Genomic DNA, 26,981 nt, shown 5'->3' with positions numbered 1-26,981 from the left:
TTTTTTAAAGAATATATAGACATACTTAAATATCTACATTCAAAAATACATACAACCATACAAATATGCATACGACATGAACACATACATATGTACAAACACCTATGCACATATACACACATACACACATGTATAGATATGAACGTACATACATAGCTGTTAATATGACACTTCAAATCAAGACATGCAAACTAGTAAAGCTGACTTGAATGCATGAGAATCGCATAGAAGCAACATTTAAAATGAATATCATCATAATGTCAAATGGCATGCAAATGGTATTTACGACTTATTTACAAAGCATTCAAAAGTTATTTACAGCTCATTCGCTTTATTAACTGGAGCTGGTGTTGAAATTTGCATATCCATAATAATAATATAACTGTTAAATCTTCTTTGATGGAATGAAATCATTTGCAAGTTTCAGATTGTAATAATCATATAATTCCAATAACATTATTATAATATATACACATGTATTAGAATACAATCCTTCACACATGTACAGCACATTCCCTTTCATTGACTTGAGCTTAGGCTGAGATTGGGACTAGGATCTTTTAGCTTTAGCAATCAAATACTTGAGACTTAAAGCACATTCACAAATCATTCGCAATTCACTCGCCTTCAGAGTTTGGAGGGTGCGGCCGGTCACAGTTGTTTTTTTTGTGCGGCTGCCACTGAACTCTTTTCTGTGCGAATATTTCGTGATGTTTTTCTTACCATTTTTGTTGCACTGCGACAATTTGATGTTGTTGTTGTTGTTGTTGGCGTTGCTGAATCCGAGCTAGTTCTGCCAGTTGCATATCATGGTGCAACGGCGAGCGCAGGGCCGAAGCGGAGGCTACTACTGGTTCGTTTCACCTGGTAGCTGGTCAGTGCGCTCGGTTCATGGCTTGCACTTACATATTCATGTTCGCTCAAGTGAGGAGAGTATATTGGTTCTATAATAACTCGCTAAATACGCCAAACTTGGTGTGTAGGTTCTTGTATAAAATATACAAATTTTGAACACCTAGCCAAATTGGAAAATCAACTGCTTTTTAAGGGTACAGCCATGAGCTTGCCATATTTAAGCACCGAAAATTGCATTAAGATGAGGAAGGGGCAAGGAGGGAAGAGGGAAGGAATATCGTAGAGATAGCTTGGCACTGGGTGTAGAGCATCTGCCGGTCGAGCTCTCCCGACTAGAGCACTCTTATTGGTTGTTTTATTTTTTGCGTCTGCAGCATGTCTATCACGCTGTAATGCCTGTTTCGCTCCCCCCCAACCTCTCTAGTGCTCCTCTCTCTCTCTCTCTCTCTCAGTCTGTCTTGCAGTAACTGAATCCCATACATTCGATTTCATTTGGGATAGCGGGCAAAGAGCCAGCTTTGGACCAAGCTGTGGCCTCCATGGCAATTGCATTCGCCTGGTTTTTAGTGCACATTATGACTTTTGCTTGTTTGCTTTATTGCGCTTTTCCACACACACACGCACGCACACACACACGCACGCACACCCAGTTACACAAAGGCGGACTCTTGCACTTGCAATTGCATTTGTGTCTCTGTCTTCAGCTCGCCTCCGCTCCGCTCCGCCCCCCCCCCCTCCCCCCTCACACATTTTCTGCGTTTACTTTTGCCTGCATTGGCTCGGCTCAGCTTCGGCTCGGCTTCGGCGCGGCTTCGGTTCGGCTTCGGCGCGGCTCGTGAGTAGCCTCGGCTGTGCTTTTTGGGCCGTCCATTGGCTTTCAGCGCTGCCAGCTCTGGCGGCGCCTGATCAGTCGCGGTTTTTACTTTCATCGCAACGGTTGAGCATCGGTTGTCAGCCAAAAAACTAACCAAAAAGTGGCCGTCGTGTCCAGTTTTACAGTTTAGTGCCGCTTTTTTTTTCTAGTGTTGTTTCTTTTTGTTACTTTTATTTTTGTTGCTATTGTTGTTTACCTCTCCAATTACCACCCAGCGCGCAACAATTGCACCCCTCCCCCCGCCCCCCCCACACAGCATTGCGTGGGTTTTATTGTTGTTGTTGTTGTTACGATTGGCAAACAATTGAATTGCAGTATATTGCACCACTTTGCTTGCTTGTACCCCTCCACCCCCCGCCCTCTCCCCCACCCGCACAAGTCATGTGTCTTGTGGCTTGTGAATGTGGCAAATGAGTCGAATATGCGAATGAGTGTATTCAGTGGCTCAACATTAATTAACAGATCTTTAGTTGATGTCATTCGATTAGACTTGGGCTGTGGTAGGGGCTAGATAAAGGCCTCTTTGATTTAAGTTGGGCTTGGTTCCGGGTTGGCTTAAGGTGTTGCAAAGGGAATTACAATGGAGCTTTAATTGTTGCGGAATTGCGAGTCTGCTTTAAATAGGCAGTAGAAGTAATTGCTTTATCTCAAGATCAAAGACACTTTTGAAGAGGGGTTAGTTCAGTTTGAGGAAGATTAATAGCTTAACTAAGGTCTCTTCACAGCTGTCTTGAGAAACAGATTTTGCTATTTGGAAGATATTGAGAAGAAAGAGGTCTTAGACTATTTGTTAAAGCTAGACACTGTCACATCCCTTTGACACTTGTTGAGCTCTTTGCAAAACTAAATTCCATTGTCTTTAAAACTATTTCCTTTGGGATCTATCGTTACCCGCGCTTACCTCATCAACCTAACCTAACCTAACCACAGCTTTACCTCCGTTTTGGGAACACAATATGGTAATAGCTTATGCGTTGGATTTAATTTCTACCAATAAGAGCATATGGAAAACCCACCAAAAAGTTGGAAATGTTAGATTAGAGTTCCAGCTTAGGAGGGAAGAGGAAAATGCTCACAAGCAGGAATTCGGGAGAAACCGCTCAAGATATTGCTTAAAATATGTCTGCTCTGCTTTAGTAATTTAGATAATAGAATAGAAAAACAAACAGACAGACATAGTACAGATTATTTGAGTAAGGTCTGGCTTTTATTTTCCTGTCTGTGGAAAAGTATTCAGGAAAGGGGTTTCAGTTCCAGGCAAGTACATGGATCAAGCGCTCATTAATATGATGGCTTTAATAAGATGATGGGTTCCCAAAAAATAATAATAATAATGATTTACATTATGTTTAAGCAAAGAATGATATACATAAATAGGTCCATTTTGTGGAATCTTTACTCTTTTTGTAAGGATTTCTTACGGGTTACTTAACGGAGGAACCTATTAAAGTGTGATACGATATTGTTATGTAAAATTGGGCTTGAGAGGGTAAAGCCATTTATTAGAATTGTTTTGGATTTGTGTTCTGTAAGAAAAGATATTGCACTGTTGTAGAATCTCGGGGAGCTAGTTCCAAGAGATTAAAGAGAGAATACTAAGGATTTCGCAGGTAATTTAAAGAGATATGATCATATCGGGATTCGGTTAAGATTGGCTAAGGCAAAAGTAAATAGAAAGTCGAAGGGAATTGCAATGTGTGTCCAGGTAAAGCAGAACATAATTCAAGCTTGACTTCTTTTGATTTCCCTGGCATTATATTTAAGCTCAAATCAGCTACTGAGACCATAAAAGATAAGAGAGCGATAATAGACTAATGACTAGCTGTAGCCAATAACAATATTGAGCGATCAATTTGGAGCATATAGAAAATTGCATAATCAGGTGAAAACTGCGAATGCAGTGCCAAAGATCATCATCATCGCAGCAATGCGAATTGATGGCGCGATGCGGAAGTTATGTAAGAAAGGCTAACTCGAGACATCAGCAGCATTTTTCCCCTCAAACAGCTCAAACAGCAGGCAGCATTCGGCGGCATAGGCATATTCATCGGCCCGATCGGCTTTGGCTTTGGCCAACATCGAACGGACCACTCGGCGTTGCTCGGTGCTGGCAACACGTTTAACAAGTTAAACCAGGAAATTTTGTAATTTTCCTCTTAGCTGCCTGTGAAAGCAGCAGCTGCGGCAGGCTTTGGCAATCCGTGCAACCTGCGCCCGCCTAGAAACAATTAAAACCATACAAAATATATATATGTATGTAGATAAAAACGAGCAACAAATCGGATCATAAACAACTGCTCACAGTTTGGTTGCCAGGCCGTAAAACGCAATAATATATGGGGTAAACGTACAACGAACTCTATCAATAATCTATATACATATATATATATATGGATATATAGATATAACATCTAGATGGCCATTGTGCACTCCACATGAACTGAAATCCCAGAACGATGACAGCGCCAAGTGAGAATTGCAACTTGGAGCAGAAACAAAATAACACGTGAAAACTGAGAAACGAGAAAAATCAATAAAAAAAAAAATGCAGTCAAGCGATTAAATAAAAACAAACTCGACTGCAACGAGACATCAAGCCAAAGTCCAGGCCACAGCGCAGCAGTAAGACCAAGGTGAAGCAGGTGGAACAGCACTCGGATCCGGATATGTCAAGGTCATCAAGGCTCTGGCCTGGCGGCAGCAGCAAACCAACTGTTGGACAATGCAGGATCCTGCTAACGGTAATCCTGTGCGCCAGCCAATCTGTTGCCGCGCCCAATCAGACCGAGCTGCATGCCGCAACTGGAACTGGTGGAGCTGGTGGCTCGGCACCGGGCAAGGCCTTGGCCTCCACGGCGCATCGTTTTAGCAGCCGGAACAACATTACCATACTGCATGAGGTCACTCCCGAGGAGGAGCCGCCGTTAACGCTAAACATACACGAGGTGCTGCCGCCGCAGAAGCCGTCGAAAAAGAAGCCCTACCTGCCGCTGGACAAGCTGCTGCCGACAATTGATTATGTTAAGCCGCATCCACTGAAGGAATACGAACTGCATCCGGTAACATTTGATTTCAATTTGGGCGATCTGGAGGATCTGGAGCATGAGGTCATCAAGAAGGGTGATCTCAGCAGCGAGGAGCAGCATGTGCTCAGCAATGCGGGCAATGCGCCCGAACTGAGCTACAAGCCCACAAATCCCGATGACACGGATGCTGTCGATGTGGATATATCAGCGCTGCCCGACTCCAGTTACACGCTGCCCACCACAGCTCCCACAACAACAACAACAACTGCAGCAGCGACAACAACCACAAATGCTGCAGCGACAACAACAACCACGCCCAGCACACACATCCTGAAAATAGTGCGGAACAAGCCATCCACGAAGAAGGGCCGCGAGCTGCTCAAGCAGAGCGACGATGAGATGCAGCTGAAGACCCTGGGCAGCACCATCAACAGCATCAGTCGCTATCTGGGAGGCGGCAATGGCTCCTCCGGCAGTGCCAACAGCAGCATGGCCGAGAGCCTCTACGGCTCGGCCAACTACTTTCAGATCGTGACCAATCTCTACGATCACTTCTACTGGCAAATCTCCGAGATACGCACCAGTGTGCGCACCGGCTGTGGCCTAGAAATGCAGGCATACCTGACCGCACTCCACTCCAGCTACGAGTGGGCGCAGAAAGGTGAGTAAACTGATGGGAGAGCGTGCTCTCATCGGGAGTGCCCGATGAGGGGATACCCTGGACACAGCGCCAAGCTGTTGGCATCACCAACATTCTAGTTTTCCTTCTTTAACATCTTCTTGTTTTAACATCCGTATTTATTTTCCGATTAGATATCTTTTAGATACCAAAGCTCAAATGAGTTTGTTTAAATTTTAGGTGGAAGCGGGATCTCTAGACATAACGTGAACTATTATATTCATATAATATATACTATACGAGAACCTACAAAACAAGTTTGAGAAACCACAACTCAAAATCGATATTTATCGATATTATGAAAACATAAGGGGATATCGTTCTGCGTATGGTATACGCGAATATATCTATATTTTAAATCCCAATTCTCGGGATCGACTCAGCTCATTTTTCTGATGAAAAATATGTATACTTGATACGGTCGGAAATGATTTCTTCTGCCTGTTACAAACATCTGTTCAAAAGCATTATACCCATTTTAATCGTGGGTGTAGGGTAATGCCCTTGCAGGCATGCACCTTAGAGATGCCTTCATAAGTCCGCTTTGTTTTGCGACAGAATAAACTATATAAAATAAAATTATAGTCCGATCTGAAAAGCTTTTACAGATAATTTAGGAATAAAGTGAAACTCGCAAATGCTGAGTTCGCTCAAGATATCTTTAAAAATGGAGAAAAGTCTTCCACACCCATTTTTTATAGAGCTTTATGATATCCCTTATGATATATAGCCACTGCAAGGGACTACGAATACATAAGATCTTTTTCGTATTCTAAGGAGTGGAGCGAACTAATCTTAGTTAATCGAGTGTTCTACTGCCTCCCGATGAACTTCCCACAATCCTAAGCAGTTTTTTAATACCCTATTAAGTTTTACTGATCGTGAAAGTAAGCCTTTCCCAAGATCTGTTTACTAAACAGAACTTTGGGTTCTTATATAAGACTTTAATTTAATTAATTAAATTTCTTTTATATAGTTTATGTCTTCCATTTCCATGTAATTATCAGAAAGCTTTATGGTGTGACTCAAAGGGTAATATTTGATCTACAAGGCAAGCAAAGGCAAAAAACTGATCAGTGATTCGATTTTTCAGCGGAAATCAAACTCCAAAGCTGAGATTAACTCATTTGGAATCTTTAAATGTATCTTAATGAAGGGATCTTCAGTGGTTTCTCGTTCTTAAAATGGAAGTCTGTGATTTTAAAAGTGATCGTGATGATGACGAAGATAGATAGATAGATTTGCTAGGTCTTCTGATCTACTCACTGATTTCTAATGAATCTTTACGGAGAACATAATATTTGAATGAAAACAATTCTTTGCCAGCTTAAGTGTTATTTATACAAATTTGGATCTGTCAATAACCCATGACTGTGATCTGTGATCTTAGAAATGGGCAAACTTGTAGCTGCGATCAGTAATCGATGCAATTCTTTGTAATTGTGAATATGATCACGAGAGGTTTTCCGATCTTTCAAATTGAAGATCATCGAAAGATCATCGAAAGATCAGTTGATGAACCTCAGCGATATTTAAGGGTATATAGGTGGTCTTTGGAGAAGCATTATGGTTTTTATGGGATCAATAGATCACTGTGATCCCCATCGATCCGCATTGATATAACTTTATTGATCATTGATTACAGCATACGATGCATCGGGACGCTATCGTGGCCAGCTGCTGTTCGGCAATGACAAGTGGCTGGGTCAGCTGCAATTCTGCCTGGAGCTCAACCGGCAGCTGTCGGGCAGCGGGGAGCGAAAGCACTTTGAGCTGGAGTTCTATGTGGCGGATGTATCCCTGCAATTGCCACGCCTCAATCGATCGGTAAGTGAAGCGAGATGACTGTTAGCCCAACTATACCGAGTGTCCACACACACACACACACACACACACACACACACACACACAGCAGCAGCAGCAGATGCTGAGCCTGGGCGAGTGCCTGCCCAAGTCCTGCTCGGCGCACGATGTCCAGGCCATACTCTCGCTGGATCCCTACGCCCGGATGCTGACCATGCTGGCTGCACACAATGCCAGCGGCCAAATCCAGCAGCCGGCGCTGCAGGTGCTGCGCGTGCGCACCGTGCCCGGCCCCTACAGCCACTGGCGGCAGCTAAAGTTTCAGGTGTTCATGTGAGTACCAGAGGCCATCAACATTGCCCCAACTCTCCCTCTCTCTCTCTCTCTCTCCCTCTCTCTCTCTCTCTGATCTGTGTAGAAGCTTTCTGCTTACCCTGCTGCTGGTGATGATTGTGGCCACCTATTGCCAGCTAAAGATCGATAAGCGTCGCCTGGTTGCGGCCCCGATACCAGCGATAAGCGCCAAATGCGATGCGGCCAACAAGGGGGGCGGCGACTACGAGGCCGCCTACTATGGCAAACCCTTTGAGCTGTTCCAGATGCGTCCACTGGGCAGCAATGGGATTGTGGCCAGCGAGTCGGCCCTGGACGCGCACATGGATATGAATGGCAACAGGCAGCGTCATGTGGATGCAGCTGCTAATTTAACCGAGGCAATGCCTGGCGAGAGCACAGCATCTACCTCGGTGGGCGTGGCCCTGGCCGTGGGTGTGGCCGTGACGGGCAAACAGTCGGAAAAGACTGAGATGACGGACTACCAGGTGGAAACGGGCAGCTGTGCGGGCGTCCCGGGCACCTACGAGGCCGAACAGCCCATAGGTAGGTCTATACACTAAACAGTGTAAACAATATATATATAGTTGTTCGTGCCGACTGATTGATTGATTGATTGATTGATTAACTGACTGACTGATGATCATCACAGAGCAGAACTACACTAAACAATGTATATACATATATATAATATATAGTTGTTTGTCCCGACTGATAGATTGATTGATTGATTGACTGACTGATGATGATCACAGAGCAGAACTACACTAAACAATGTAAACAATATATATATATATATATAGATACATATACATATATAGTTGTTCGTGCCGACTGATTGATTGATTGATTGATTAACTGACTGACTGGTGATGATCACAGAGCGGAACTACACTAAACAATGTATATATGTATACATATATGTATGTATGTATGTATATACGTATGTATATATAGCTGTTTGTCCCGACTGATTGACTGATTGATTGACTGATGATGATCACAGAGCAGAACTACGCTAAACAATGTAAACAATATATATATATATATAGATACATATATAGTTGTTTGTCCCGACTGATTGATTGATTGATTGACTGACTGTCTGTCTGATGATGATCGCAGGGCAAACCCCTTAGAACTAGATAGTTAAATTTGTTACAGTTTGTAGCTTTTGTGATATAAGTGCACGGCGGTTTTAGAGATTTTCACACGCGAATGTGGAAAATAAGTGAAAATCGGTTTTGTGAATCTTTTTGTTTAACACCGATCGGCTTCCACGTGAGAAAGACGTGATTTCCAAGCAAGTGGTCAGAAATTTTAACGTAACTAAATTCAATGAAAAATGTGTAAGCCATATCTACAAATAACTCAACTTAAACCCAATCCTTGCAGCTCTGCACCAGCAGCTGTTGCTGTGCTTCGCACTGCAAACGAACGCGAAGGCCATATTGAACATAGACAAGACCAAGGAGGTAAGTTAGCTAAACTTGTCCAGTTGGTGGCTCTCCAGCTCTTAATGCGAATCCCGTTGCAGACGCACACATCCTGCTTGCATGGGCTGCGCGTCTTCTCTGTGCTCTGGACCATGATGGTGCACACGTATCTGCAAATGTTTGCCATTGGCGAGAATAAGGTAGGCTCCGGAACCGTAATCCGATCTCGCTTTATATTTAACTGTCTTCAATTTTGCGCGCAGTTCGAACGCGTCATTACGGAGCGTTCGTTTTGGTACCAGATCATTGGCAATGCCACCTTTTCCGTGGACTCGTTCTTCTTCATCAGCGGCCTGCTGGTGACCCTGCTCTATGTGAAGCAGGAGCGCAAGCCGCCGGGGCCGCCGTGCAGCTTCCTGAAGCGCAGCTGCCTGGACACGTTCATGATGCTTCTCTATCGCTATTTGCGCCTCACGCCCGTCTACCTCTTTGTGGTGTTGTTCAATGACTTTGCCGTGCGGCAGGGCCTGGACTCGTCCGTTTTCCAGCCGGCCAAAATCGAGCACAACACCTGCCGCATCTATTGGTGGCGCAACATACTCTATATCAACAACTACTTTCCGCAGCACGAGATGTGCATGATGTGGAGCTGGTATATGGCCAACGATATGCAGTTCTATTGCATGGCATGCCTATTGCTGGCCCTCTCCCGAAAGTGAGTATCCAGCTGGGCGCTGCATTATCAAACGCATCCCAATCCCAATCTTCGCTTGCCACTTACAGATACTTCAAGGCTGTCGCTCTGACGCTGATTGTGTTTCTGGTCAGCTCGTGGAGCATTGCGGGCATCATCTCCATGCAGCATCAGTATACCCATAAGGTGGCGCTGCCCTTTGAGTCCTTTGACTTTCTCTACGACAAGCCCTGGCAGCGTGTGGGCGCCTATATAGTGGGTAAGTCCTCCCTTTACCCCCCCCCCCCCCCCCCCACCCTTCTGCTACCACGAACCACTAATGCCCCGATCCGCAGGCATGTTCACCGGCTATGCGCTATATAGGGTGAAGACGCCGCCGCAAATCTCCAGGCGGCTCAATCTTAGTCTGTGGGCCTGCAGTCTGGGCATATTATTCCTTGTCATCTTCGGCGTTTGGCCGGGCGAGCTGAGCGTCGTGAACACGGCCTTCTATGTGGGCATCGGACACACGGCCTTCGGCTGTGGCCTCGTCTGGATTGTGCTCTCCTGCTGCTGGGGCCTGGCGCCCGCCGTCAATGCGATACTCTCCTATCGCGTGCTCTGGCCATTGTCGCGCCTCACCTACTGTGCGTATCTCATCCATCCGATCATAATGTTCATCTGCTCATCGCACATGAGCGGCACCGTTCATCTGAACAATCCCATGATATTGACCACATTCCTCGGCAATGCTGTTGTCTCCTTCGGCTCGGCCTTTGTCATATCCGCACTGTTCGAGGCGCCAGTCATACGCGTTCTCAAGATCTGTTTCAAAAAGTGATTGTTCTGTGCAGCTATCATCCGTTAAAATCTAGTTTTGTTCGCGCGCTTTTTTGTTGTTTTTTTTTTTCGTTTGTCATAATTTTTATTGTAAATTGTATATATGTAACTGTAGGTATACGAGTCCATACATAAGTATGTATATCGACAGGATGCTAATGTTTAATATAAGCAATTATTTCTAATTACATATATATGTATATTTTTATGTTATGTTTCTAGTTGGTTTTTGTGTGCGAGTGAAAAGTTCGAGTTGTTTTGCAAAATATACACATATATTTAATACAAATTTTCAATAGTTCAGTTCAATAGCTCAGAGCAAAGACTTCAGCGAGTAGATATTTCAGTCTTAAGCGAATGGGAGAGTTCCACTTAAATGAGTGCATCTGCGCGTTCTTAACTTCAGCGAGACTGCTACAGTTATTTTTTTCCAGCGAATTAGGCATTCAGCGAGTAAGGATGTACGTAATCCAGCGAGTAAGTGCTTCAACGAGTCGGGACTCGGCGAAAAAGTTCTTGAGCGAGCAAATACTTTAGCGAATAAATGTTCCAGCGAGTCAGGTTGAGCGGGCTTGGGCTTGATTTGGCGAATTAAGTCTTCAGCGAGTAGAAACTTCAGCGAGTATATAAGTATATTGAATCAAGGTTCAAGCACATCAGCGTGTAAGTATTGTGACTAGTTATCAGAAAATGAGAATACTTACGGAAATAAGTCGTAATTCAGATAGTCCTCAGCGATGTCAGCGATGTCAGCACAATAAACGAACTTAGTGATAAGGTGTTTTAACAGTTTCACGACTTTGTTTTATATTTACTGGGGATGTCAGCGCGTTTCGGATACAATAGGCTCTCTAGGAATGCATCCGTGACATCAAAATTAACGCTGGCATAGCCTGCGGAATTCAGTTCGGCCTCCTCGTCGTCAAGCACAAAATAAGCATCACTGGCCGCCGATGAGTCCAGTTCGTATTCCGGATAGAGTACCTTGGTGGTGTCCCGACAGAACAAACGTATCGCCAACTGTGCCATGCGTTTCGCTTCTAGACATGAGCTTAGCTCCTGACCAGCACCCGGCCGCTGCCTCAAGGCCCGATCCAGTTGTGCCAGCAGTCGGCGAAATATAAAATTCTTATAGCGCCGACGGTAGCTCTCGTTGAGCTGCTGGCGATAGAGTGTGCAGGGCTGAAAATGGGCTAGCACTATATAAATCAGGAGCATCAGCTGCATCAGAACTAAGAAGCCAAGTGCCAGCAACAGCGACGCCTCCACATTGTCATCCCAATCCAGTACGAATCTGTTATCGGGCGGATATATTGGTATCAAATAGGTAACCGTCATTATTGCAGCCGTCGACTCGGTTCGGTCGCCAACTGGACCCCAGTCAATTTTTGGAATTTCGAATTGAGTTTGCGTCCGAAAACCAGTGACACTTACACCAGACAAAATTCTAAAGTTCCAATAAAGCAGGCTATATTTGAACCGAAAAGAAATGCGTGCGCTTCCCCAAACGCAAAGTTTACTCTGATCGGTTAAAAAATAAAAAATAATGAGGGTATCCCTTTGAATTGCGTTCCATAAGAACGGGTTATGGACCCTAGAGCTGACTGGTTATCTCAGACTAACATTATTTCTTTTTGGTTTTTCCCTGAGCCTGTGATATCTAATAACTCTCTAGCTCCCAGTTTCCAAAATGGACGTGTATACCGACCTTAAAATATATTTGTAAAACAACCTTAAGCCGTGTCTGTGCTGCTTTCCCTTCTATGCGATTCTCATGGGCCCATGTGCGTCTTACAATTTGGCTTGCTTTGATTAGATGGGTTATATTAAAAAGTTGAGTTTTTTTCATATGTATGTGAATGTATTACATATGTGTATTTTAAGTGTGTATAATATTATTTTTGAATGTTTCCCTTCTATGTGATTCTCATAAGCCCATGTAAGCCAGAGAATTTGGCATGCTTTGAGTAGATGTGTTACATTGAAAAGTTGAGCTCTTTTATATATTATTTGCATGTGTATATATGTGTGAATGCATACCAATCGCAGGCCAAGTAAACCTTCTGCTTTTTGACTGTTGCCCTTCTATGCAATTCTCATGAAATCATGTACGGCTTAGAATTTGGCATGATTTGTTTAGATGTGTTATGTTTTTATGTGATAAAGCCATAATTCTGCCGATAAAATGTAGTAATTTTTAGTAATTAAGCAACAATTTTAACTAAAGTCTATTTCTTTCAAGCTCTATTTCTTATATGCATAATATGCAAAGTATTATCTCTCCGAAAATAAAATAGCTAAAATATAACCCCCAAAAGTGCTCGTAACACCGTCTTACCCCTTACCCCATAACCCTCAGCCGCGTTTTTAGAATAAAGTCTTTCTTTGTCAAGTAATGTTCATAAAATATGCAACTTGCTCAGGAATTCCAGCTACATATGAATTTTAATAAACTTTTCTTGAGTACCTCGGAACTGTTGCTCTACTTGTTCCACCTGTGAGTCAAAGTCTCTATACTTAATTGGTTTTCGTGCGAATCTTTAGCTTATCAGCTAAAGCCGTGAATTTGTAATTTCGTAAGCCAGATAATAGCTCACGATTTCCATGCGAGTGGCCGCTATAAGGAACGCTGTCAGCGAACGGAACACAGACAGACCCACCATGGCAACGGCTAGAACCAAAGGCAGCTCCAACCGGCTGATGATCCAAGCTATTGCAGTGCTCGGCCTGCTGACGGCGGGCAGCCTGGCGACTGACTATTGCCAGCCAGACCTCTGTGATGGCGAGAAGCACATAGCATGCGGCAACGATGGGGTAAGCGTCTGGCGGCTAGCGGCTGCTCCACTTTAACCCACAGCTGACTGCGACCGTTGCTTGCAGAGCTTTGCCAGCGCATGTCCGGCGGCTGCCAAGCTCCTGGCTGTGGATGAGGCGGCGCAGAAGGCGGCCGTTGTGGCCCACAATCACCTGCGCCAGCAATGGGCCAGTGGCCAGGGCAGGATCAGGGTGAGCGCTTGCCGCATGGCCACAATTAGCTGGGATCCGGAGCTGGCGCGTCTGGCCGAGTTGAATGTGAAGCAGTGCCACATGGAGCACGACGACTGTCATAATACGCAGCGTTACAAGAACTCCGGACAGAATCTCTACATCTACGGCACCTCGGGCTCCGCTGAGCCGGATGTGGCCAGCATATTGCGTGACGCTGTCGCGGATTGGGCAACGGAAGCTGAGCACATCAATGCCGATCAGCTAGCCGAGTATCCCGACAACTACAATGGACCGTAAGTAGAGCTTGTCTATAGCCATGGGCTCTTAACTAATTCCATCAATAGCACCATTGGCCACTTTACGGTTATGGTTAACGAGCGCAACGTCGCCGTCGGCTGTGCCATCTCCAACTATCTGGACGGCGGCTTCAACACGTTTCTGGTCGCATGTAATTATGCGGCAACCAACTTTATTGGCTTTCCCATTTATAAGTCATGCTCGCAGCCCGCTGAAGCATGCACAAGTGGCACCAATCCCAAGGGCTCCGCTCTGTGCTCCACCAGCGAAGATGTGGACTACAACTTTGCCAATCCATAGGCATAATATTTGACGCTCTTTAACATCGGGCAATATTTCATGTTCCCATATTTATATATATTAAACAGATGAGCATATTATGTTCTTTGCCTTATTATTTGTTGGACATTTTACCGAAATCAACAATTCATGCCGTCCGAAAGTAGTTGCAGATTTACCAAGATTTTTTTGAAAATTCATTGTGGACGTGCTTTGCACTCTACTGAGAATCCACTTTCCATCGTGGAAAAAGGGGGGTTCAGCAGAAAAGTTTCGTTCGATTGCCTTCAAACTTATATATAGAATCACAATATATTTGGTAAAAAACCGATTTGGAAAAACAAGAGTCCACGTACTTATTTTTTAAATGAAATCTAGGATTTCATGAATACCGAATTCCACAATTCATGCCGGAATACATCCCAAGTTACAGGAATCCACCGGAAGCTGTGAAAGGGTCCGAAAATAGTTGTAGGACTTTTTTTGTTTACCATTTACACTCTAATTTATTTTCCAAGAATTCTTTGAAAATTCACTGACGTGTTTTGCACTCTACTGAGAATCCACTTTCCAACGTGGAAAAAGGGGGGTTCAGCAGCAAACTTTCGTTCGATTGCCTTCAAACTTATATATAGACTCACATTCTATTTGGAAAAATTACTATTTGAAAAAAAAAAAGAGTCCACGTACTTACTTTTGAAATGAAATCTAGGATTTCATGAATACCGAATTCCACAATTCATGCCGGAATACATCCCAAGTTACAGGAATCCACCGGAAGCTGTGAAAAATGGTCGGAAATTGGTTGTGTGACTTTTTCTTGTGCAAAACTTATTTTTCAGACTTATTTTTCAAGATGTTTTTGGAGGCATGTTTCACACTTCATAGAAAATCCACTTCCCTGCGTGGAAAAAGTGGGATTCAAACATAAAGTTTCGTTGGATTGGCTTCAAACTTATTTTGCCAACTGGAGATACAAAACATATATAGAAACATGTTGTTTTTGGTAAAATAAGGATTTCAGGATTATCGAGCGAAAAGAAATAAGATGGAAGTTTTCGAGTATATTGATAAAATTCCAAGTTTTAATTGTTCTGTGTGTGAGTTAACAAGCTGTTGTTAGATTATACAGAAATTTCGTTAATAAATAAATGGTTATTATCTGTCCGGTATTTACATTCACGAAAGGGTATCAATATCCTAAAATTTAATCAAGCTTGTCTGTATTGCATTTGTTGAGCCCACTGGAAACAAGTTTCAATCTATTTGCAATATCGTCTGTAAAAAGAGCGAATTCTTTTTCCCTACGTTTTTTTTTCTTTTCTTTTTCTTTTTCACTCAAACAATAAACACAAAAATTTGTCTTTTACGATCGGTCGGTCGATGGATCAATGGATGAATTGGATAGACTGATTGATTGATTGATTGATTGATAATTACTTGGCAACGATTGTCTTGAAGACAGTGGGACGCTTGTGGGCGGGCAATTGGCTATAGCAATAGGATTTGATCGTTTCCAGATCGACATCCGAATCGGGTGACAATATGCAGATGACGCCCAACCGATGTCCCCACAACTTATTGGGTATGCCCAGAACGGCGACATCATTGATTCCCGGATGCGAGATGAGGGCCTTTTTGATCTCGGATCCATAAATCCTATAGCCACCCACATTGAATACGTCCGTCGATTTGCTCAGAAAGTGAAAGCTGCCATTACGATAGGCGCATATGTCGCCCGTCTTCAGGTACTTCTCGATGGGCGGCTCCGTCAGCTCCGCCTGCAGCTGCTGATGCTGCTGCTGCTGCTGCTGCTGCTGCTGTTGTTGTTCCTCTTCTGGGGACGATTTCTGTGGCCGAGTGCCGCTCACCTTCCGTGGGAACAGATTGTTGCCAGCTATCTCCAGTTCGCCCACCACCGTGTTGAGCACCAATGTGCTCTTTGGCGGATCTTTCTGCTCTGGCGGATCTGTGCCGGTTTCGGCTGCTGGCAACGATACACTATTACAGCTGACCAGCTGATCCCCATTGCTGTTCACCAGACGCGCCGAGACGCCAACGAGGGGTGCGCCCAATGTGCCCGGACGATAGTCCGTATTGCTGTTGGGCGACTGCTCTTCGAGCGTGGGCCCCAGCACCAGGCCCGTCTCCAGCATGCCATAGTATTCATATATATTCTGGCCGGTTATCTCGCGCCAGCGATAGAATACCGATTCCGGCAGCAGGCCAAAGGCGGTGGCCATCAGACGTATCTTTTGCCTGCAATGATTGACAATGTACTCAACCATGCGCGAGTCCTGGGCAAACATCTTGTCATATTCGGCAATCAGACGCTTATAAATGATGGGCATGGCCAGAAAGATGTTAACGCGCTGCTTGGAGGGGCTATTGATGCCCAACAGGGAGCTCCACGCGGTATGGCTATCAAATTTCTGCTGCAACAATATATTGCCGCCGACACCGAGCAGGGCGCCAATGGCCGCATGCATGCGATTCATGGAGATGAGCGGCAGCATCGAGTCGCTGGCATTCAGATGCCAGCTCGTTACCAGGCAGCGCATCTGCGCCTCGATATTCCGATGGGTGAGCACGACACCGTTCCGGCCATTCGACGAGCCGGGCGTATAGAGCAGCATTGCCGGCGCATTGGCATAATAGTCATTGGGCAGCGTGCTCTCCGGTATGAGGGCGCCATTTAGGCCCACCAGCTGTTTGGCATACATTGCCGTGGAGGCGACACTCTCCGATGTGGGCACAAAGCTGTGGTCTAGCACAATGCTGGCCGTCTGCAGCTTTGTAGCCAGATCCTGTGTGATGCCCTCGCATTCGGGTGTTCCAATCAGCAGCTTGGCCTTGCAATCCGTCGCCTGGCTGAGCAGCTCATCCGGCGCCTGATTCGGCTCCAGCGGCACTGCCACCTGCCCAGAGATCCAGCAGCCCCACTGTATGACTATCCACAGGGCATTCGTCGAGCACAAGAATGCCACATTCGACTGCGAGGCGCTGCCTGTAAAACAATCGATTTAGGCACACGTGGAACAGCCTATAAGCCTATAAGGTATGCATATATTTCCACAACCGAGTCGATCTACCCATGTCCCTTAGTCTGTCCGTATGTAGGTCAGAACGATTTCGGAAATCGATATCCCCTTATTTTGATCAACTCACGGAACTTCGAGGAGCTAGAGAAATGTACTCTTTGGACTTTCGTATCATAACTTTTGGAATAGCTCCTTCAGTTCCATCAGAACGGTAAAGAAGACTCAATTTGGACATATTTGCATGCCATATTTATGCACTGAAAGTATCAAATTGATCGGACAACAAACACCGAACTTATTCAAGACTGGACTTTCCGAAAAGTGGGGCTGATAAAAGAAGAAGGCAGCTCGGCGCTGGATATTGGGTATCTTCTAGTCGGGCACTGCCGACTTTTATGTGTGTGTGTGTGTGTTGGTTTTTTTTTTGTTTTACCACAAAAATTGGATATTTGAATGGCCAGCTTCTTTGCGGTTATGTAGAGCTGAAAGTAGGTAAATTCGCCATTGAGATCCTTAACCGCAATCTCGTCCGGAAAGAGCATGGCCTTCTTGAATGTCGGCACCACAAAATTATTGCGCTCATCCTCGTTGAAGCTGTTGCGCAGCTTCTCAATAAAAGTGTCCTATTCAAACATTCAATTAGTTAAATATATAGATATTAGGGTAGATACTTGAATTGGGCCGCACTCACTTTGTGTACTAGCTCAGCCGAACAGAGACGCACCAACGGGCGCCATTGAAATCTTTGCAAGCGTCTCAGTGACAACATCTTCCAAAAGTATCCCAAATGTTTTCTCGTTTCTCGAATGCTCAGTCAAATGATTTGTCGAACTTCAATGCAACAAAAACAATCAAATTAACTCATATCCACATATATTTCACACAATTTTCATGGCTTACTCTGTTCGCAACAGGGCTGCAATCCCTAAATCAAAAACAGTTTCCACTTTGGTTCCTGGTTCATGGTTCGAACCAACTTTGGGTTCAACTCGCTTCCATACAAGTTTCAAAGGTTTTTAAAGAAATACAATGCTTGTGGACGAACTTATTTAAGCCTTGGGGCTTAAAACATGGTTCATTTCTGGTTTCACTTCGTTCAAAGGTTTGGTTCATGCTTAAGAATAAGTTGAACCACCGAAATCGAACCGGTTCGGCTCAAAACCTTTGCTCGGTATAGATCCACTTAACAAATTTGATATCTACAAGCCTCATAGAGCCCGAGTTCACATAGATAGGATATGGATATATAATATATGAAAAGCCTATTTACTGGTTTTTCATTTAAATTTTATAATTTTTATTACAATTTCTTGTTTGATTTATTTACACATTTAATAGGGACGACAATACAAAAAAAAATAATATTTATATATATAAAAATAAAAAAAATAATAAACTGCATACTGAATATTAAAAGTAATCAAAGTACATTGGAAAAACTGGCCACAATTTTGGTATATGCACAAATCGAGTAACCAAATGGCGTTTACACAGATCAAAATTCCCCGAACAATATATATATAACATATATATATATATATATATATATATTAGAATTCGCATTAATTAAATATGTATATGTACACGCAAGTAAATGATGTTGTTTGTTGCCGTTGCCGTTGCTGAGAGAGTTGGAACTGAGACTCCTATTGGAATAACATACTTAAGATATTGAAAACAAGTTCATTATCAAATCAACCAATATTTTAACTTAAACCGGATTAAGATAATTTCTTGAAACGCATTTTGAGTTGGACTTAAGTTGCATTGATTTCTGCGAATCTTAAGTAGGTTATTGTTAATATTATATGATGCAATGCGGTTCAATCGAAACTGAGATTCGGATATGGCCCCGATGCTAATGACAAGAAGAAGTACGAAACAGAATGAAGAATATGAAAAATAAACTAATTTGGACATTAAACAAATATTGCACCAACAAACACAACGAGTTTTGATCAAAGTTATTCGATATTTGTGACAGAACATTTTTTGAACAGCAAAAGATACATTATAAATAAACTAATTAGACATTTTGTGAACAGCAAAAGGTACATTATAAATAAACTAATTGGACAAATAAAGAGAGTAATTTTGTATAGAATAGCTCGACTGCATATATTTATTTTTTAGGCATAATATTTGAGGAGCTACATGGAAGACTGCAGACAACAACTCTCTGGCTAGGTTTGGATTCACCTAGTCTAATCGCACTTCGGGCTGCTGCCCTTTTAAAGAATCTTAATTCCATATGGAATACTACTACTCTTTAAACGATTTATGATCTGATCTTAAGATTTTTTAAGACTGTGCTGTTTTGGGGCTGTAAATGCAACGAGAGCGCTAGAGATCATCCACTGGTTGTATACAAATTATTGCCTATAAATGCGCTCCCTCTCTCTCTCGCTCTCTCTCTCGCTCTCTCTCTATCTATCTTTTTGTCTGTTTCGCTTTCTCTCTCTATCCACTGTCTGTAACTCTCACTCTCTGCCTCTGCCTCTGTCTCTCTCTCTTTCTATGTGCTTTATCAATTTTTTGTTCGTTTTCTAAATGAGAATTCTTGTGCTCTGTTCTCTCTCTCTCTCTCGCTCTATCTCTCGCTTTCTCTGTCTAACTATCTATGTAGCTGTCTGTGTTCTCTCTCTCTCACTTCCTCTCTCTGGCGCTTGCCCGTCTCGCTCTCATACGCGCTTCGGCTTGCTGACGATCGTGTAGTTGAGTCCGTTGTAATTGCGATGATCGAGGGCGGCATCGTTGTTGCTCTTGTTCGTTGTGGGCGTGGCACAGTGGCCAGTGCCAGCTGCATTGTTGTTGTTGTTGTTGCTGTTGTTAGTGGCGGGCAGTGTATTGTTGTTGTTGTTATTAGTATTATTGTTATTAATAAGATTATTATTGTTATTGCTGCTGTTGTTGTTGTTGTTGCTGCTGGCAGTATTATTGGTGGACTTGCGCAGGACCCCATAGCCAAGATGACTGTCATCGGCCTTGCGAAAACTTTCAGTATCTGGACTAGCAATCAGTTCATATTCGTTCGGCGGCGGCGGACTGCGCATGCGATTCGTGGGCAGCGTTACATTCACAATTGTCTTGTAGCCGCTGGAGGTTTTATTGTTTGGCGACAGAAAGTCCAATCGATCGTAATTGGCATCCGGCGAGATCAGTACACCGACGCCCACGCCCACGCCCACACCGACGCCCTCACCAATATCAATGTCAATAATTTTGGGGGTGCTGCTGCAGGTGCTGGTGCTCAGATCCTTGCGCTTGTCGCGCTGCGCGAACGAACGCTGGCGCACAAAATCGCTGTCACAGCTAAGGGCGGGTATGCGCTCGCAGTGGCGCACATCGCCAACGCCGCGCGTCTTCCAGGCATCGGTTATGTTCTCAATGGACTCGTAGTCGCGCTCCAGCGACAGCTGCTTGCCGCAGCTCTCATTGCGCAGCGGCAAATCCGGCGGACTGCCACGCAACGGATCCGGCGATGCCGGCTTCAGTATCACAGCCGAGCCGCTGTTCTTGCTGTTGGCATCCGAGGGCGATGATGATGTTATGGCAACCGGTTCATATTTCACAAGATTCTTATATTTATCACATTGAGTTTGGCCAGTCAGCAGACCCGTCGCCGTCGGGCTCACCACATTCAGTTTCTCCAACGGCGTTGGCAGCTTGCGCGGCGGCTTATTGGGAATGTGTTTGCCAACGGCCGCAGCGGCGGCGGCGGCGGCTGCGGCGGCGGCCTGCGATGAGACAGACAGGCTGATGCTGTTGGCAGCTCCGGTGCCGGTGCCGGCGCTGCTGTTGGCCGAAAAATTATTGAGCGAATCATTTGAGCTGATGAAGCCGCGCAGCGATATGCAGCTCTGCGTGGAATTGATCTCGAATTCGCCGGCATGCGGATTACTCGATGGCGATGGTGGCAGCGGACTGCGCGAGCCGGGCTCCATGCAGGCGGCGGCACTGAACTGATTCTCGCCGCATTCAATGCTGCTCAGGCTGTCGCCGCTGATCAGCTTCTTCATGGACTTCATTTTGGCGGACATGCAGCGGAAGACCTCCTGCGGATTGGTGTGATCGAGCGTAAAGACGCCCTCGCCCGTTGTACACTTGCGTCCCGCCTCAAACTGAAATTTGCCATCCCGATAGCCATATTTGCGTATGAATCGATACGGCCACATGGCAATTGTCACATTCAGATCCTCCGATTTCAGCTGCAGTTCCGTTGGCGTCATCTGCAGCATATATGTGCGCGGCTCGATGTTGCACCGAATGGACGCCTCCGAGGGTATCAGCGTTATAATAAACAAACCGTCCTGTTGATAAAACGAAATGTGATCAGCATCAATTGCCACTAATTGTGTGTGTGTGTGTGTGTGTGTGTGTGTGTGTGTGTGCGTGTGTGTGTTTGTTTGTGTGAGTATCGTGTGGCAGCCAGCTGCAGCTGTTGCCACAATTAGGCTGCTTTTTGTTGCTGCTAGAAATTGAAGCTTCCATTTGGAGGTAGGCACGGTTCGTGCTTGTTTTCTTAACGATAACGCGATTACATTCACATATTATTTACATTTTGTTTATGCAATTGGTTGGCAAAAAAAAAACAGTTGCCTCACATTTCTTATCGTAGCTTGGCTTCTAGTTCCAAGCAAAATATTACGTATCGCTAACTACACACTTTTGATATTCATTCTTATGATCAAAACAAGATTGGCCTGCTTTTCTTTTTTTTTGTGTCAGATTTGCAAACATTGCAAAGCATTTCATTTTCAAGACCATTCTCTCTCTCTCTCTCTCTCTCTCTTACTCTCTCACTCTCTTTCTCTCTTCCCTTTGTATTTGGCAACTCTTCTTTGTGCTTCATTCTTAAACGTTGCATAGATTTCGTCTGTTCTCTTTCATGTTCTTTCTTCCCCATTCGTTAACGTTTGTGCAGTTCTTCTTCTTCGCCTCATATTCGTAAACGTTATGTCAATTGATCGTTGCTTACTTTCGTTCCTTCAACGCATTGTTCTACGCTCTTTTCAGCTCGCTTTCTCTATACTGCCCAGTCGTTCAGTATTCTTCTAAATAGCCTACCTAGACCTCAGCAGTTTCCAGCAATTAACTTAGTAAGCTTTGATTGTGCGATCAGTGCCACTTTTGAGAACGAACAAGTTGGCCTTGTGGCCGATTGCACAGTTAAATTTCAAGCTGGTCTGGTTTTTTTTTTTTTTTTTGTGTACATTTATAACATTAAGCATTGTATATTATAGAACTTGCGTGTAACGCCCTGAACATTTGGTTAAGCAAATTCGAAATTCAACGTATGCAGAATGGATTCGAAGCGTGCCAAAAGAGAATTGGGGCAAAAAGATGGAAAGGCCCCGGAAACCGTTTGGACACCAATACGAGCAATCAAAGAAGAATGGAAGACTAGTATCGAGGTGAAGAAATCGCTAAAAGACCAACACGATCGGATTGTCGAATTCATAAGCCATCAACGGGAGCTGGGAGTTACCGACTCTGACGCAGACGATGAACAAGATCAAAATGCAGCCGCAAAAAACGAGGAAGAACGCAAAAATGCAGAGGAGGAAACCCAACGACAGCAGCTAATCGCAGATGGTATCAAAGAGCAACAGCGCGTGCGCCAAGAGAAATGGGAAAAGGATATGCAAAACGAACTGCATTTGCTTAACGATCTCAAGCGCGAACAGGTGTACGATCACAAGCTCAAGAATCCCATACCCATCACGGAATGCCATACGGGCGCGCATACATGTGATGAATCGCTCGCCACCATGTCGGATCTCAATAAGCTGGTGGCCCAGAGGGTACCAAAAATCTATTTGGATGAGCTGCTCACCGAGCCGCTGCTCAGCTGGGAGTCGAACATGCTGCCGAAGAAACCAGACCTGGTCGAAGAGCTATGCCGTCTATTTCGCCAGAATATTGGACCCACGCTGGCCGTTGTGGTCGAGGGCAAACAATTCTATTGCCATGCCATGCTGTTGGGCCTGACGTCCGCCTTCTTTAACAATCGCAACTTTTCGCAGGTGCTGTATCTGCCGGCATCGAAGATACCATCGCGCAGTTTTGTTAACATCTATCGCTGGATGCTGGAGCCCATCAATTCGGTAACGCTCTCCCAGCTGGTCGAGCTAATGCGTGCCTCGCAGTTCCTGGCCATCGAGGAGCTGACCAAACAATGCTGGCGACTCGCCCACGATGTGCTGAAGACCACAGACCGTGTCCTAACCATGTATATCGTATCGCAGCGTGTCTGCGTCAACATCGAGAAGATCATAACGCCCTATGTGGGACGCGTTTGGCTGCCCTATGCGGCCAGTCGGGAGTTTAGCAATCTGGAGTTTAGCAAAGTGCGACGCCTGCTGCAATTGGACAATCTGTCGGTCAATACGGAAATGGAAGTGGGTATTGCAAAAAAAATAATTACGCACGGCCTACGGTCAACTCGATTGTCGTCTACCTGTCTATTTTTCCTGTATCATTTCCCAGGTGCTATACACGGCCATACTCTGGCTGAATGGAAATTGGCCGCTCCGGAAACGTTATGCTGTGGATCTGATGCGTGTCATACGCTTCGATGTGATGCCCTTTGTATTCCTAATCGGCTTCGATCGGCGCAAGGACGGTCCACCAGCGATGAGGTATTTGAGGGAGTCGGTCAAAGTGCGCAAACTCATATTCGATGGACTCGCCGATCTGTGAGTATGCCTACAGGCCAGTAGGCCAGTATCAAATACGCTAAATCACAGCCCGTCCCGCCCACCTGTTAGCCGCTTAAAGCCGGACAGGCATATTGGCGGCAACGGCAGCTGTCCGCGCGATTGGATCTACGATCCATCCTGTCCCTATCATCACGGCCACATGTGCAACACGGTGCGCTATGCGACCTTCAACGAGTTCTCCAACTACCTTCAATGGTTGCAAAGATCTGGCTACTCGAGCGGCAATCGAATCAAGCGCTACACTGACAATGACATTGTCTGTTGTTAAGTCAAATGGATTTTAAATGGAGAACGCAGCAAAATATTAAAAGGAATATACTTTTTTTTACAAACCATCTTTGTTGTCTTTCCTCTATCCACTCCCCCAAAAACTATTGTTCCTTTATTATTGCCGTTAAAACCCGGCCTTGTCCGGCCGCGGTGTTTTGCTTTAAGCTTTAAAAACGCCTCTTTTCCTGCCTCTCGGGTATTTAACATAATTTCATTAATTTATTCGTACGTTGGGTATGAATCTATCTTTAAGCCTTGCTCGGAAAGCTGAGACACCTCTCAAATATATTTTATTTGAGACAAATAGCATAGTAATCAAAATTTTTGAGTAGGAGGAGGAGTTTTTGATCCCAGCCAATAGAGGAATATCCCCATGTTGCCTGGAATGTTATCCTATATAAGATACACTTTTACAAATGTGAAACGCATACAAGGAGACATATCCGACCCCATTAAGTATATATATTCTTGATCAGTATCAACATCTGAGTCGATATAGCCATAGCCATGTCCGTCTGTCCTGTTTCTATGCGAACTAGTCTCCCAGTTTTACCGGCTCTTTCCGGCTGGTTCGGATCATTATATCATATAGCTGCCATAGGAACGATCGGTTGAAACTTAAGTACTTGTGGGGCAAACTTTTTTGTTTTTCAAGATATCTCGTCGAAACCCGGCATTTATTAGATTTACTCTGCTGCTCATATAAATGCAAAATCCTATCAACATCGGATCACTATATCATATAGCTGCCATAGGAACGATCGGTCAAAACTGAGGTTCTTGTATGGAAAACTTTTTTGTATATCAAGATATCTTAACCATACTCGGCAATAATTATTTTCCCTGCGCTTCTTAGATACGAACAAAGCATTTCGAGCAATATTTGTGTTCTTCTCAATAAACTTTCCTCGCACCGAATCATCATGGTACACTATGAAAGCTTGAAAGGTTGCAAGTCTCCACAAAGAGTCTGAATTGTGAATTTTGCATATGAAACCAAGTTATCAATTTCTGAAGAGCTCTCAAGGAACTGCAACTTATTGAGAACATCTCTCGTTAAGCTCCCTTTGGGCTTGCCTAGAATCTGTTGCTGTATTAACAACTTTCTATAAACTAGTTTTGGGTTTCAAATTCTCCTCCTAAATACCTTTCGGATGTGAAAGCTGAAAGCTTTGTTAGTTTCTTTAAGTTGTGGGACTTACAAATGAGCTGCAATATAGATCATTGTCCTCCTCGATGGCACCGTGGGCGGCATGGAGGCCGCTATTGTCGCAAAAGGCGACCGTTTGCAGTGCAGTCACCCAATCCTTGAGCTCCTCATCGCTGTTCGTATTGAGGGTTAGCTGACCATTCCGCTTGACAATCTGTATGAGATTCGCTGGCGGCGGCTCCTGTGTGATCTTAACGCAATTCTCAAGGGTGAAGATCTTTGGATTCTTGTCATCTTTATTCTCGCAAATCTCCAGGCGTGCGATGCCATGGCGACTGGCCTTGAATAGGAGACAATAGCGACTGCATGATTTCTAGAATATATAAGAGCATACGAATCTAATCATTTATCTAATCAAAAATTATTAAAATGATTTAAAATACCAAAAATAAATTGAGAACTTTTGTACTAATCGAGTACAACTCGAAGTTTTGGTTTTAGCCTCAAGCTAAACATAAGATCGAGTTTGAAAATATAAATAATATACAAAGAAATTAAGTCGAAAATTCCGGGCAACTCCAAGTAATTTCTTCTAATAGCATATCAAAAGAGCAATAAAACTTGTGCAAGTCTTTGGTTTTGACAACTTTTCGAATACATCTCGAAGGTTGGGTTTATTAATTTGGTGTTAGCCTCTCGCGCAAAACATTGTAAGATCGGGTTTTAATGTTTGTGCTAATCAAATTTCCAACGAAAATTCGGACTTACATAACAAAACGACACATACATGCATTTTAACTGGGCACGGCCCCAATCCTCAGAGGCACTTAAGAATTCCCTGACATATGCAAGCGTATATATATACATATATCTATATATGTATATGTACATATATGTATTTGTATATGGAGACAACGGCACCATGAAGCATGGATGAATCCCCAAAACAGCCGTCATCGCGAGCATACACGCACGCATACATACATACGTTTATTGTGTGCGAGCATGTGTGTACGTCTCAGGCGCGCACACGCAAATTGAAAATATGTTCGGCTCGCCGTTTGGCATGTTTCTTTCTTTCTCCCACCTTATGCTTCTCATTTGTATGCAACAAGTATGCAGATGGAGATATCTAGACACACACATATACATACACACACTAACGCCTATGCGCACACAAGCATACAAGTGCACACACACAAATGCACATGGCGAGGTCCTGTTTTAATACGCATTTGCCAAAATAACGAAAGTTGCATTTCAAATTAATTTGGCATTTGGCATTGCACATTTGTGCAATTGTTGCAGTTTAATTGTGAAATATGCATGTTCTTTGCCAGGCTCTTACCTTTTTCGAGATACGATTTAGCGAAAATCCAGTTTGTGTTGGAACATTAAGATATCCAGCCAAAACAGGTATTTCAACATCCATTCTGTTGAGGCCCGTTGCCGATGCTTCTCGTTTGCGTATTCAATTGGCCAGTAACAAAACGCGATCTTGTCAATTTTCATAAATATTTAACGATTTGTATTGCTTGGTATATGCAATTAGAGATTCACACTTCATATTTACATTTGACCGCAACAAAAATAAACGCAGCCGCTGGCCAACAATTCGAGTAACTTTATTTATTTATGCGCTCCCAGAGCTGCATTCTGTGTGCTGCAATCGAAATCGAACTATTATTTTACCAGCACACCGATGTACGCTATCG

General features: G+C 44.1%; 6 protein-coding genes across 8 annotated transcripts; 3 read left to right on the top strand and 3 right to left on the bottom strand.

The window, feature by feature from the left end:
- Nucleotides 1-1,777: 1,777 nt before the first annotated feature.
- LOC135434506 (uncharacterized) lies at nt 1,778-10,560 on the top strand. The gene is made up of 10 exons (XM_064691114.1): nt 1,778-1,853; nt 4,145-5,416; nt 7,080-7,261; nt 7,347-7,570; nt 7,656-8,116; nt 8,966-9,045; nt 9,108-9,206; nt 9,270-9,721; nt 9,790-9,959; nt 10,036-10,560. Exons 2-10 carry the CDS (start codon nt 4,396-4,398, stop codon nt 10,518-10,520), a joined length of 3,174 nt encoding a protein of 1,057 aa, XP_064547184.1. The 5' UTR covers nt 1,778-1,853; nt 4,145-4,395; the 3' UTR covers nt 10,521-10,560.
- A 148-nt stretch (nt 10,561-10,708) lies between these two features.
- On the bottom strand, nt 10,709-11,968 carry LOC135434510 (uncharacterized). Its single transcript, XM_064691119.1, has 2 exons — nt 11,224-11,968; nt 10,709-11,132 (listed from the first exon to the last, which is right to left on the bottom strand). The coding sequence occupies exon 1, from the start codon at nt 11,855-11,857 to the stop codon at nt 11,312-11,314; it is 546 nt and encodes a 181-aa protein (XP_064547189.1). The 5' UTR covers nt 11,858-11,968; the 3' UTR covers nt 10,709-11,132; nt 11,224-11,311.
- Nucleotides 11,969-13,155: 1,187 nt separating this feature from the next.
- On the top strand, nt 13,156-14,184 carry LOC135434509 (antigen 5 like allergen Cul n 1). The gene is made up of 3 exons (XM_064691118.1): nt 13,156-13,333; nt 13,400-13,800; nt 13,852-14,184. Exons 1-3 carry the CDS (start codon nt 13,181-13,183, stop codon nt 14,102-14,104), a joined length of 807 nt encoding a protein of 268 aa, XP_064547188.1. The 5' UTR covers nt 13,156-13,180; the 3' UTR covers nt 14,105-14,184.
- Nucleotides 14,185-15,138: 954 nt separating this feature from the next.
- Acsf3 (Acyl-CoA synthetase family member 3) lies at nt 15,139-17,997 on the bottom strand. Its single transcript, XM_064691117.1, has 3 exons — nt 17,816-17,997; nt 17,558-17,747; nt 15,139-17,090 (listed from the first exon to the last, which is right to left on the bottom strand). The coding sequence occupies exons 1-3, from the start codon at nt 17,891-17,893 to the stop codon at nt 15,520-15,522; spliced, it is 1,839 nt and encodes a 612-aa protein (XP_064547187.1). The 5' UTR covers nt 17,894-17,997; the 3' UTR covers nt 15,139-15,519.
- Nucleotides 17,998-18,397: 400 nt separating this feature from the next.
- Dok (docking protein homolog) lies at nt 18,398-26,934 on the bottom strand. Its single transcript, XM_064691108.1, has 3 exons — nt 26,615-26,934; nt 25,319-25,639; nt 18,398-21,434 (listed from the first exon to the last, which is right to left on the bottom strand). Exons 1-3 carry the CDS (start codon nt 26,696-26,698, stop codon nt 19,806-19,808), a joined length of 2,034 nt encoding a protein of 677 aa, XP_064547178.1. The 5' UTR covers nt 26,699-26,934; the 3' UTR covers nt 18,398-19,805.
- Nucleotides 22,215-24,172, top strand: LOC135434502 (uncharacterized). Of its 3 annotated transcripts, none has more exons than XM_064691111.1 (4): nt 22,215-22,308; nt 22,368-23,525; nt 23,614-23,822; nt 23,895-24,172. In XM_064691111.1, exons 2-4 carry the CDS (start codon nt 22,428-22,430, stop codon nt 24,112-24,114), a joined length of 1,527 nt encoding a protein of 508 aa, XP_064547181.1. In that variant the 5' UTR covers nt 22,215-22,308; nt 22,368-22,427; the 3' UTR covers nt 24,115-24,172. The 3 variants fall into 3 exon arrangements, with proteins under 3 accessions (XP_064547181.1, XP_064547179.1, XP_064547180.1); XM_064691109.1 differs by having other exon boundaries at nt 23,874-24,172; XM_064691110.1 differs by lacking the exon at nt 22,215-22,308 and having other exon boundaries at nt 22,334-23,525; nt 23,874-24,172.
- Nucleotides 26,935-26,981: the final 47 nt, after the last annotated feature.

The sequence above is a fragment of the Drosophila montana genome, unplaced genomic scaffold (genome assembly GCF_035044405.1).
Source record: "Drosophila montana isolate Dmon_TW-CO22-7 unplaced genomic scaffold, ASM3504440v1 contig_3326_1, whole genome shotgun sequence".
Lineage (NCBI taxonomy): Eukaryota > Metazoa > Arthropoda > Insecta > Diptera > Drosophilidae > Drosophila > Drosophila montana.
Note: the sequence above shows the minus strand (reverse complement) of the source record. Positions and strands in the feature narration are given on the sequence as shown.